This window comes from Muscardinus avellanarius (assembly GCF_963383645.1).
Source record: "Muscardinus avellanarius genome assembly, chromosome: 4".
In the NCBI taxonomy this organism is placed as follows: domain Eukaryota; kingdom Metazoa; phylum Chordata; class Mammalia; order Rodentia; family Gliridae; genus Muscardinus; species Muscardinus avellanarius.
The window spans coordinates 137,888,292-137,902,058 of record NC_137789.1 but is presented as its reverse complement, the minus strand read 5'-3'; the positions used below and the strand labels follow the sequence as shown (position 1 = coordinate 137,902,058).

Here is a 13,767-nt window from a genome sequence, read left to right as displayed (position 1 = left end):
AAATCTTCACCACTTCCTTCCTACCTCCCTTGGCACTCAGTGTTCCATGGGGCCCTCTCCAACTTTTCTGCACACTCTTAACTCAAGACTCAGGTAGTTGTGTCACACTTGGCAACAACCTCTCTCCTGAGAGGGGAGAGTTGCTCCTGTCCCAGCAGATTTGGTCTTGTCTCACTCTGGCTGCTCTCCTGGGAGATCCAGGGCCAACCTAGGGTGAGGGTCTGCAAGACAAAGGGATGAATGCTATCTGAGGTGGGAAGGCAGGCATGCCACCCTTCCAGCCAGTCAGGACACAGAGCCACAGCAAAGAAACTGTACTGAATAGAGATGCTTAGTCTCCGGGTGGCAGGCCATGGATATTGATGCTAGGGAAATGGCAGGAGCTAATTTTGTTTTCCAAATTGCTTTTGTTTTTCATCAGCAGTTATGGCATCGGTGTTGATTTCACCTTCCTTCCAAAGCTGGAACGCTCCACAGGATTCTTGAGTTCTTCATTGGCTGCTCATATCTGGTGCCCAATGCTAAATTAAATCAAGCATTTTAAGGTTCATTTACTCAAATCTATTAGGCAAGCAGACACATTTATTAAGCCAGACCTCTGTTAATCCTAGCAAATTGGCCATTCAGAGCCCCACAAATCCAGCAGGCGGCCGATTGACTTCTCTGTCTCTGCTATGTCCCAGCTGCAGGGCTAGCTCATACTGAGGTCCTAAGAATATTACCTTATGCCTTGTGTAGGCTGCTGGCTGCATCTCTCCCCATGAAGAATGCCTCATGTGCAACAGGTCACCTATTACCAACTGGGCACAGTGAGAATTCAACCAAGCTCTGAGAAACTAGTTATGAGATTTCCACTTGATTAATGGAACAGGAAGTCACAGGAAAATTGTTGGAAGCACACTACACCAATTTTCCAGTCATATTAATACTACTGATTACAATATACCCACCGTTCAAAATGTATACCTAGATAAAAGCTGCCATTCCAAAATTGAAAAAAAACTATGCAATCACTATGCTTGCCTTACTTAAAACCCTAATTGCATTATACAATAATATGTGAAAAGGGCTTATCATATGGGGTAGAAATTCAGAATATATAATACATGTTTAGAACTATGCTTAAAAGATTAAATACAGAAACAAGAAAGAAACAAAGGAAAGTAATATTTATAGATGTGTTATGACTGTGAGGTTAATGTGAAAATTCACAGGTTAAACAATGATTTTCTATAAACACAAACATATACACACACAAATTTATAAAGAACTCTTTCAAAGTATCTAATAGCCTAAAATATAACTGTTCATGAGTCTAGTTATATCTTTTAGCACTTTCTGGCAAATCTGAGTTTCTATGACCAAATAATAAGCAAACGTTGATGTCATTCAAAGTCATTCCCTTGTTCATTTTTATTCTCCAACTTCTGCCCAAAAGCAACTTTTGCTTTTGCTGAATCAGCCCACATAGAACATACTCCTTCTTATGGCCTTGCCTTTACACATAGATAACTTTCCTCTCTCCCTAGATTCTACTGCTCCTTCAATGCCATTTAGGACCAATTTCATACATGACTTGCTCCATGACCCTCAGCGCCTGCCTCTGTCAATTCCTAGGTTGCTTGACTTGGCCAATAACAGTATATTCCTATTGCCTTACCTTCTTGTGTCTTTTCTTGGATGTTAACCTCATATTCTCAAATAGATTGTTTCTTGGAGGTGACTAATATAATTTAGACTGTTTTGTATTCCTCACGACATATAGTTCAAAATACAACTTCTGAAAGAGGCCCATGGAGGTGCTGATGTAATTTTCTACCCCTCACTGTGAGGTCTATAGGTATATAAGTCAACAGCTGCGTTTCAGGAATGTTTGCTCTTTTTTATTTACTTCTATATCATACTTGCTTATCAATTATTGCATATATATTCATCTCACCTTCTCATCTAAAGTATGAGTTAAGGATGATGTCGTATGTGATCTTCTCCCTCTCTCTCTCTCTCTCTCTCTCTCTCTCTCTCTCTCACACACACACACACACACACACACACACACACACACACAACCTTTCAAGGTTATTAGCCTGTATAAAATAGGATAATTTCTTCTTAATCAGTAATATTCTGCTTATTAAATAATGTGTAGAAACAGACACTTAAAACTAATATTAGTTCCTTTTACAGATTGACTAGTCAAAGGGAATGAGATAACTCTAAAGTAGCAGTACTCATCATGACACCTAAAGATATTCATTTACTTTCCAGCCAAATGTGGTCTTACTGGATTAATTACTGGGCACTACGGCCACCTCAATGGATTTCTGGCATGACACTAAAAAAAAGCACTTAAAATGTGCTCTTTTGAATGGAACAAATAATGATTTTTGTGGAAAGGAATGTAATCTGTGCAACCAAGTCATGTTTGCTACCTAGATGTAGATGTTATCAGTGCAAATAATAAGCACAACAAGGTCTAATATTTTCAAATGCTTGGATGTGTTCTAAATGATTCACATAAGAGTCTTTTCCCTCATTGCTCTAATCAATTATAGTTGGCACTTTTATTTCTCATACATTGCCATTAATAAAATAAAGATTCAAAGAAAAGAAATGGTTTGAATAAAGGTACACAACAAAGAAGACTCTTTCATGGAATTTAACCCACATTTGTCTTATTCTGGAAGCATTTTCTTCTTCTGCCTAGCCTGTCTTATTATTTTGTAGGTTAGGGGTAACAACAAATATAGACTTTGGGGATCTGGGTATTTATGTAGCACTTGATGCTGAAGCTGGAAAATTCCTAACCAAAGAAATACATCTGGTCATCAATTTAAAAAGTAAAACCATACTTATCAATACATAACTCAAAAATCACCCCCTTATGATGGCATAGTGTGTGTGTGTGTGTGTGTGTGTGTGTGTGTGTGTGTGTGTGAGAGAGAGAGAGAGAGATTTCAATTAATAGATAAATGATGTTATGTATTGGGTGCTGATATCATTAGCTTAGACAAAAGAACACTGAGACTCATATCAAGCAATTTATCCAAGTTAGCACAAGTGTTTTTTGTATGTATGTATGTATGTATGTATGTATGTATGTATTTTGCAGTACCAGGGATGGGATCCAGGGGCATTCTACCTCTGAGCTAAACCCCCAGCCCTATTTTTATTCTTTATTTTGAAACAGGGTCTCACTGAGTCTGAGTTGCAGTCTCACTCTGAGTAGCTGAAGCTTTCTTCAAATCGCAATCCTCTGTCTCAGCCTCCCAAAAGCTGGGATTACAAGTGTGTGCCCTACACCCAGCTGGCACAGGTGTTTATAAGTAAAATAAAAGCTATAATCCTAAATCATTTTGTTCATTTCTTTGCTTGTTTTTAATTGGATGTTTACTAGATCCTAATACTACTTCAAGTCTTATAATCAGAACTAAAAAAAAAAAAAAATGGTACTGGATAGGAGCTTTGTCTTCAGTTCTTTGCAGGTGGCTGAGTAGATCAATGTGTTGAAAACAGCCAAGAACTGGCATCTTTGCTCACAGTAGTATCTGGTAAAGATCACTCAGTACATGATCAGAAGATAATTTTCTGATTCAGAATTCAAACTCTCAACTCCTCAGGAAAAAAGTAAACTTAAAATCTTTATCTTTCTAACTTCTCACCTGATATTTTTCTATTTCCTATTTATAATTTTTCTTTTTAAATAAATATGATATGTCTACACACTCTAGGAGACAAAAAAAACTGCTAGTGGTGCAGCTAAAACATCCCTGGTTGAGGGATGGTAGATTGAAATTAGAAGCCCTGGGTTTGAGATCTGGCTCCCAACTAGTCAAAGGTTTGGATTTGGGATGTGTGTCACATACTGAAACCTTCACTTCTATATTGTACTAAGTAGGTATTTTACTAAATGAAATGTCTATTGCTTATCTATTGTCCTGTTGACTAATGATATCAGAAACGCAGAGGCATTAATTATAAACAATAAAGCAGAAATAAAACAAACTGAAAGAAGTCACTAGATCCACAAATTTTACTCCATCTTATGCCAACTCATCCCAAATATCGGTTTCAGTGACATAATAAAAAAGAGATATTTGTTTAGTATATAGTGTGTACCACAAAATATATTACCACAATTTTCACAACATTGAAGATGAGATGGACATTATTCTCTCCAGTTTACAGTGAGTGAATGAAATTTTAGGATGAATAAATTGACCAAGTTCACACATCCAGGTTATTAGAAACCAAACTAATGACTCTAAATTTAAGATCTACATTACTTTCACCACATAATGCTTCCTCCTTTTGTTCCCCCTAGAAAATATCAAAGATGAGTTAACTTCCACTCTTACCATTCAGGGGTGAAGGTACAGAAAAATTTCTCTACAGTCATTATTAGTCAATAATTAAATATTTATTTCCCTTCTTTTCATATCTAGCATCTCCTATATTTCTTATTTTAATTAAATATTTCTCTAAGATAAGCAAAATTAAACATATTGTAGGTTTTCAAGAAAAAGCACAAGTCTGAGAGGTACAATAATAGAAAGAATTTCATGACTCTGCAAGTTTTATAATCAGAAACTGACCAAAGTTTCCTCATAAATACTGGAGAAAATTGTCCTTCTACTTTCTAGTAGGAAGAGAAAAGAGAATCATTTTGCACTATACAAGTGAATTCCAGCATTGCAAAAAAATATTTAGTCTTAAAAATTAGTAAATCTGTCCTAATCTTCTTTGGTTTCATCACAGTCTCACTGTTCTACAGCAAGGGAAATAACCAACTTCAGCCTACTCTAGGCATCCTGTCGCATCTCGAATAGGGGACTACAAAATCCCTGTAAAATATATGATCCCAGGACATAGGCTCACTAAAACATTGAGACATAGTAATAGATATATAGGATACTTCTCTTCCCTCTCTAACTTACCAACACATTACTGCAGGCATCTTTATAAAAGCAATTCTTTCACTCATAGCATCATGCCAAGCCAATAAGAAAAAAAAATTACAAGGCATACTAAGATTCCAATAAATAAAAGAGAGAGAACATGAACATATTCTCGGAATCAGATATGGCAGGATTATTAAGGACATCAGGCTAGGAATTTAAAATAATTATTACTAACTTACACAGGAAGTCTGACTGACAAAGTAGACAATATGCCTGAAAAGGCAGGCAATGTAAAGGAAGAGATATAAATTCTAAGAGAGAACAATAATACCAATCCCTCAAAAAATCAAAACCACTGGCACTATAAAAGAAATGAAGAAAGCCTTTGATCATCTTTTTTAAGACTAGACACCAGTGCCGGGCGTGGTGACGCATGCTTGTAATCCCCGCGCTTGGGAGGCAGAGACAGGAAGCTCGCTCAGGTTCGAAGCCAGCCACGCTGGCTTAAGAGACCCTGTTTCCAAATAAAAATATAAAATAGATCTGGGAGTGTAGCTAGGATGTAGAAGGGCTTTCAGGAACCCCAGTACCACCAAAAAACAAAACAAAACAAAAAGACTAGACACCATTGAGGAAAGACTATCTGAAATTGCAGGTATCTCAATAAAAAGATCCAAACTAAAAAGCAAAGAATATAAACAATGAAGCTCTTCAGTTTAACACAATCCTATGTGTTGATCCACCTTCTAGTTTCCTGTGCCTTTGGGGTCTTGTTGAGAAAGTTTTTACCTATGTCTGTGGGTTGCAATGTTGGACCTATGCCCTCTTCAAGGAGCCTCGAGGTCTCTGGTTTGATTTCCAAGTCTTTAATCCATCATGAATTGACTCTTGTGCAGGTTGAAAAAGTGAGATTTATTTCTAAATTTCTGTATATGGTTAACAAGTTTTCCAAACACCATTTGTTGAACAGGCTATCTTTTTTCCAGTGTATGTTTTTTTTACCCTTTGTCAAAAATCAATTTTTTGTAAGTGTGCATATGTGTTTCTGAGCCTTGTATTCTGCTCTATTAATCTATGTATCTGTTTTTGTGCCAGTACTATAATGTTTTTATTACTATGGCTTTGTAGTATACTTTAAAGTAGGGTTGTGATTCCTCCTGCAGAGTGTTAGCATTAAACTGAAGAGCTTCTGCACAGCAAAGGAAACTATCAAGAACCTCAACCGAGAGCCAACAGAATGGAAGAAGATTTTTGCCACCTACTCCTCCAATAGAGGACTAGTATCTAAACTATACAGAAAACTCAAGAGAATCAGTACTAAGAAAATAAATAACCAAATTAAAATGGTCAAAAAATCCATGAAAAAATGCTCAACATCATTGGCAATCAGAGAGATACAAATCAAAACTACCCTGAGATTTCTCCTAACTCCAACTAGAATGGCAATCATTCAAAACACAAAGAACAACAAATTCTGGCAAGGATGCAGAGAAGTGGTAACTCTATTCCATTGTTAGTGGAACTGAAAATTAGTGCAACCACTTTGGAAAACTGTATGGAGGATCCTCAGAAGAATGGGAATGAACTTACCATATAATCCAGCAATACCACTTCTGGGTATCTACTTAAAATAATGAAACCAAACTACCTAATTAATACATGTGTATCTATGTTCATAGTTGCACAATTCACAATTGCCAAACTATGAAACCAGCCAAGATGTCCATCAACAGATGAATGAATTACAAAACTATGAGATATGTATACAATGGAATTTTACTCAGCCACAAAAAAGAACCAAAATTATATCATTTACAGAGAAATGGATGGAACTGAAGAACATTATGCTAAGTGAGATTAGTCAGTCACAAAAAATAAGAAATGGGATGTGCTCCCTAATATGTGAAATCTAGGGAGAAAATGAATCATAGGAGGAACTCTAGATGAAGAAAGAGATACTATAGATAAGTAAATAAGGGGACCAGAGGGGATGGGAGGGGGAAGAGGGAAATTCTCTAATGTTCATGATGTACATTAACAAACATATCAAAGTCAATCATTAAGCCAAACATGAGAAGGAGGGAGGGGAAGGGAATGGGTGGGAATTGGGTAAGGGCTAATTGGGTACTGTGTGCATGTATGCCTTTACCATCATGTACTCCATTAAGATGTATGACTACAATGCACCAACAAAACGTTTAAAAAAATGAAAAGAAGAGGGAGGCAAAACAACAACAACAACGACAAAAATAGGAAATGATACCCAAGGATGTGGGAGAAATACAAGTAACTTAACTAATGTAGGAATGCTGGAAGAACAGTTCCCTCCCCCCCAGCATGAGAATTTAGTTAGAGAAGCCTTCTCCCCTATTAGGATTAAGAAAGTAGGATATAAAATAATTAGTATTATTTATTATTTATTTATTTATTAAATAAATAAATTTGTAAATAAATAAATAATATTAAATAAATTATTTTATTTTATAAATATTAAATATTAAACAAAATATTAAATAATAAAATTAAATAATATTAAATAAATTATTTATTTATTTTATTATTTATTTATTATTTATTTATTAATATAATAACTCTATATTAGTATATAGAGTTAAGATATAGATATAGAGTTAAGATATAGAAGTAAGGTAGGATTGGAAGCAGAATGAAGATCTGTAAGCCAAGCTGTCCAGGTTGCAGGATTCAAGGACCAGGGTAGGGGACCCGCCAGGTCAAAGCTTCTAATCCCCAGCTTTCTGGCCAAGGTCTCTGTCCTCCCTGCGCTGCCTCCCACAGCTGCAAGCAACATGGGCCCCATCCCCATATCTCTGAGCCAGGTCAGCTAATCTGCTCTCCAGGCAGATTCCTCAGTGCAGAGATAAGCCTGGCCTAGCCAAGGTGGGTGGGAAAGGCAGCCCTAGGGAATGAGCACATACCATAAGGGAGATGAGCAGTCTTTAGCAGGCTCTGACGTGTGTATGCATGTTTTAAAATCATTGGTTGTACCTGTTTGTCTTTGTATCTGATTGGTTTATTCTAAGGTTGGCAGGCTTTTGGTGGGCTCTGACTATGTAACCACTCCCTCCTGGGGCTATAAATTCAGACCTTGGAGTGAGCTCTCGGTCAACCTTGACCATTTAGTATCATGGTCTCTACCCCTAGCTTGCAGGGACAGAGCTGCAGCACAATAAACCTCACTTGCATTTTACATCTCTTGTGAGTCCTTTGTTATTTGGGTTGGTGGGTGATTCTCAGACCCTTCACTATGTGTGATATAAAAAAAATGAGAGAAAAGAACAGAAAAAAACCTAAAACAATAAGAATCTCTCCAAAGACAATGTTTTCAGTAATAAGAATCTCTCCAAGGTAATATCAGAGAAAAGAACCAAAGAAATATCTGAAACAAGTTAATCTCTCCAAGGTAATCTCTTCAAGGTAATCTTCAAGGTAATCTCTTCAAGGTAACCATAGATACAAGAAGCTCAGTGAACACTATGCTAGATAAATACTAAAAGCTTAATACTAGGCATACTATTTTGAACTTCAGGAAGTCAAAGACAAATTTAAAACTCTGAAAGAAGCAGGAAGAAACAAACATGTTACCCACAAAAAAGAAAAGATAAGAAATACATCCAACTTATTCTCAGAAACCATGCAGGTAAGAACATATTGAGAGAAAAGCCAAACTGACCTTATTTTTTCCCTTTTTAGATAAAAAGCCCAGTAAACAACTAATTTTGTACCCGGAAAAATGACCATTCAGAATAAAAAAATGTTCCCAACAAAAATTGAAAAATTCTTTTGACAGTCAAGCTGTCTTGCTAGATTTATTAAAACAAGTTCTTCAGAGAGAAAAAAAAATAATATAGGCCAGGAACTCTGAACCACATAAAGAAATAACATTAAAGAAAGGATAAGTGAAGGTAAAAAAAATTTATTTTTTATTTTTAATTGACCTAACATATAGTTTATTCAAAATAATAATAGCAACAGTGTATCTGATTACATATGCTTACACATATATCTTATGTATGCTTATGTGTAGGTGGAATTAGTGACAATAATGATATAAATGGCAGGTAGGAGGAATTATGATGATGTTGTTGTAAAGTACTAGTACTAACCAGGAAGCCACATAGTGTTGTTTTAAATGAGGTTGGATTAGGTACAAATGTGTATTGCAATTCTATGGAAATCACTAAATAAAGTTTTTTTAAGTGTAAGTGATATGCTAAAAAAAAGAGAAAATCAATAAAGATATAGTTAAACTCAACATTACCATCAGTCAACTGAATATAATTGGCATCTATAAATTGCTTAATCAAAAAACAGCTAAATACACATTATTCTCAAGCCCACATCAAATATTCACTAAGTTAGACTACATTCTAAGTCACAAAACAAACACTCAGGATTGAAACTGGGGATTTTCTACCTCCAAGCCATAGCCCCAGCCATTTTTAAAATTTTTTTAAACAAGGTCTCACTAAGTTGCTGAGGCTGGCCTTGAGCTCGTGATTTTTTTCAGTTTCCCAAGTGCTGGGATTACAGATGTGCATCACCATTCCTGGCTCCATAAAACACACTTTAACAAATTTGAGGATATAAATCATACAATGTCCCAGACCACAATGGAACTAAACTACAAATCAAGAGCAGAAAGATAACTGGAAAATACCCAAATATGTGGATATTAAATAATATGCTTCTAAATGACACATGAATAAAAATTCAAGAGAAATTAAAAAGCATTTTAAATGAAAAGAAAGACACAACCTATCAAAATGTATAGGTTGCAGCCAAAGCATGCTTGGAGGAAAATTTATAGCACTGTGTGCATATATTAGAAACGAAGAACTTAAAATCAATTATATAGATGTCTGTTTTAGAAAATTAGAAAAAGAAGAACAAATTAAATCTAAGGTAACCAGAAAAGAAGAAATAATAAAATGAGAATAAAAATCCATGAAATTGAAAGCAAGAAATCAACAAATAAAATCAATAAAACTGAATGCTGGTTCTTTGAAAAATAATCAATAAAGATAATAAGTTTTTTTGTCAAGGAATAAAGAAAGAGAGGAGATACAAACTGATCAATATCCCAAATCAATGAAATGATTTCACTACAAATCTCATTTATATAAAAAAATTATATATACCAGCAATTAACAAGTGGAAATTGAATTTAAAACACAGTATCACTGACTTTAGTACCATTAAAACTGAAGTACTTAGATACAAATCTAGTAACATATGTTCAGAGTTATGTTAGGAAACCTACAAAATTCTCTTGAGATAAATCAAATAATAACTAAATAAGTAAGAGATATTCCATGCTCATGGATAGAAGTACTCAATATTGTCAAGATGTCAGATTGTACCCAATTGATGTATAGATTCAATGTAATACCAATAAAACATCTCAACAATTTATTTTGTAGATATCAGAAAACTTATTTTAAGTTTATCTGGAGTGAAAAGACCCAGAATACCCAACACAATATTGAAGGATAACAGAGTTGAATGATTAATTTGACCTTACTTTAATACTTCATATAAGACTACAGTAATCAAGGCAATGTAATATTGGTAAAAGAAAAGGCAAGTACTCTATGATCAAAATAGAGAATCAGAAAGATCCATGTGAGTTTTGACAACAAAGCAAAGAAAACATAATAGAATAAAAAAACCACCTTCAAAGATACCACATGCAAAGAAAACTAATCTAGGCACAGGCCTCATACCTTTCCAAAAAAATTAGTGAGTGAAAAATGAATCATAAACCTAAATGTAAAACACAAAACTATAAAAATCCTAGAACATAGCAAAGGACAAAACTCAGATAACCTTAGGTACAGTAATGACATTTTAGATATAATACTAAGAGCACAACCCATGTTGAACTGAAGCTGAACTTTATTAAAATAAAACTTTCTGCCCTGTAAGAGAAACTACAGTTTGGGAGAGACTATTTGTAAAAACATATCGGGATTATTATCTAAAATATGTAAAGAACTCTTAAATATTTTACAAAGATACGTAATGGCAGAAGATCTTAGTAGATACCAACTGCTTGATTGGCAAGAAATCATATGACATATACTCCACCTGATATATATATATATATATCATCAGGAAATGAAAATCCAAACAACAATGAGATACAACCACTTGCCTATTGGAACAACCAAAATCCAGAGCTTGACACCAAAGAATACTAATGAGGGTGTGGAGCAGCAGGGCTCTCACTCACCACTGGTGGCAATGCAAAAAGTTCCACCACTTTGGAAGAGGCTCAGTAGTGTCTTTTTTTTTTTTTTTTTTTGGTGGTATTGGCGTTCCTGGAAGCCCTTCTATTTCCAGGCTACACTCTCAGAACTATTTTTATATTTCTATTTGGAAAGAGGGTCTCCTAAGCCAGCGCGGCTGGCTTCGAACCAACACGATCCTCCCGTCTCCACCTTCCAAGTGTGGGGATTACAAGCGTGCGCCACCACGCCCGGCTCGGTAATGTCTTATAAAACCAAACATGCCATTACCACATGACCCAAAAATCATGCCTTTGGTATTTACCCAAAAAAGTTGAAAATTTACATTTACACAAAAATCTGCACATGTATGCTTATACCAGTTGTATTTATAATTGTCAAAACTCGGCAGCCTCGAAGACATCATTTATTGAGTGAGTGAATAAATAAACTGTGACACATCCAGGCAATTAAATATTATTTGGTACTGAAACGAAATGAGTCACCAAACAATGAAAAACCATGAAAGGGACGTGAATGTAAATTACCAAGTGAAAAAGAGCCTATCTTCAAAGATTACATACTTTATAATTCCAACACTTATTAATCCCAGCATTCAAGAGGCTGAGACAGGAGGACCGTGATTCTCGGACAACCTCAGCTACTTAGTGAGGTACTTTGCAACTCACTGAGACCCTGTTTCAAATAAAGAATAAAAATTGTGCTGGAGGTGTGGCTTAGAGGTAGAATGCCCCTGGGTTTCATCCCCAGTACCACACACACACACACACACACACACACACACACACACACACACAAAACCGATGGGGGAATGAAATTTTATAAATATCAATCACACAGGTCTATATAGTTTCTCAAAGTACTCTCCCTTTCTTAGAACTATTTAAACTTATTATATAATAATTACTTCTTAAAGCAATGAACTTAGTGTGAGGAGGGAATGTTGTATTCTGCTCTGTGGGGTTCTGTAGGTGTACCCTCCTATTACTGCATCCTCAGGGTTCCCATTATCAAGGGTATCCCAATATCAAGGCTACAGCCCAGAAGCACTCTGTAGAGATCTGATACCAAGCAGGAAGGACCGAACCTTTGTGCTATTGCCGAACCACCAGAAGTAGGTAAGGGTTCCCAGTTGGCTGGGCCACACGACGGCACTGATGTTGACCTCCTTATTTCTTATAGCGACAAATGGAACCCGAAGGTGAACGTGCTCCACTGGACCTAAAGAACAGGGGATAAAAGTAAGTATTTGGATTCCCAGAGCCAAGCACCCCCAGATATATAATCGTAATCCCTACGAGCATTGCCCTTAGTCAATATAGGATGCTCAATCATGTTTCTTGAGTGATATCTGAACCTAATTGACACCTGATAAGACCAAACACCAGGGATGCCCATGAGCCTCCAATCCAAGAACAAAGCTAGTTTACTAGACACTTCACCATTACATTGGAAGAGAAAGGGCTGTCTGTTTGTTTGTTTGTTTGTTTTTCTGAGGATTAGCCTGCCTTGTGGTTTGGGGTCAGTGCACTGTATGAAGGACTCTCCCGTTATCTTCCATTGTTAATTGGTTTGTCACCTCTTGAATGATTGGCCATAGTAGGTGTCATTCAAAAGCTGGAAAGCTTATTTTATACAGAGAGAAAAGTATAGCCCCCTAAGCTGAAAGAAACAAATGCCAGGTTCCCAAATAATAAAAGTGCTGCTTCTTTACTTTTTGCCCCTCCCTTTGGAAACCGGCATGAGCAGCATAGAGCTCTGGACTGTCAAATACAAGAACCGACGTGAACACACCCTAAGAAGAATAAGCGAGGAAGTTGATTCCACTCATTTCCAAAATAAAATGACAAGAGGGAACTGCTGGATAAAAATTATTAATGCACCAATGTTGCATTTGGGGGCAGATATGTTCATTTTTGACTCTGGGATTTTCGTCTCTTGTCATTTGTGACCACGTGGATGAATCTGGAGGGCATTTGATGTTATGGGAAATGAGCCATGAACAGAAAGATAAATATCACACGATTCACTTACATATGGAATCTAAAATAAAAAAAGTAAACTCATAGAAGCAGAGGTAGAATGATGGTTGAGGTGGGGTGAGATAGGTGTTGGTCAAAAGATACAAAGTTTGAGTAAGATAGGATGATTATGTACAATGAGATATATTATACCAGGCTGATTACAGTTGATCACAATGTATTGCATTTTTAAAAACAACTAAAACAGTAGATTTTACATGTCACCACACATACAAAAAAAGAAGTATGAGAGGTAATGCATGTGGTAATTATCCTGATTAAGTCATTCCACAATGAATATATATTTCAAAACATTGTGTTGTACAAGATAAAGTTATATTATTTTTGTCAGTTAAAAACTGAAGGAAAATTAAAAAAAAAACTGTGTATCTGCAGTCTGAAAATGTGTTGTGCCTCCAGCTCTCTGCCCTGACTCCAGACATATGGCACCTCAAGATTTCTTCCAGAAAATAATTTCAACCATGTCACTTCATATACTCATTTGGCTGAAGGTTTAATTATTTTAAATGAGCAAATCTGTATTGTTTTTTGTATGGTTTGCTTGATGTTGGAAAAAGA

The 13,767-nt window shown here is 35.9% G+C and overlaps 1 protein-coding gene across 1 annotated transcript in view; it reads right to left on the bottom strand.

The window, feature by feature from the left end:
* Window positions 1–13,767, bottom strand: part of SORCS3 (sortilin related VPS10 domain containing receptor 3) — a gene marked incomplete at both ends in the record, with an annotated part of 623,015 nt that overhangs the window by 20,622 nt on the left and 588,626 nt on the right. Inside the window, one exon of the mRNA XM_080694612.1 lies at window positions 12,255–12,388. Within this exon, the coding sequence (XP_080550738.1) occupies window positions 12,255–12,388 (134 nt within the window). The remainder of the gene's footprint in view (window positions 1–12,254; window positions 12,389–13,767) is intronic.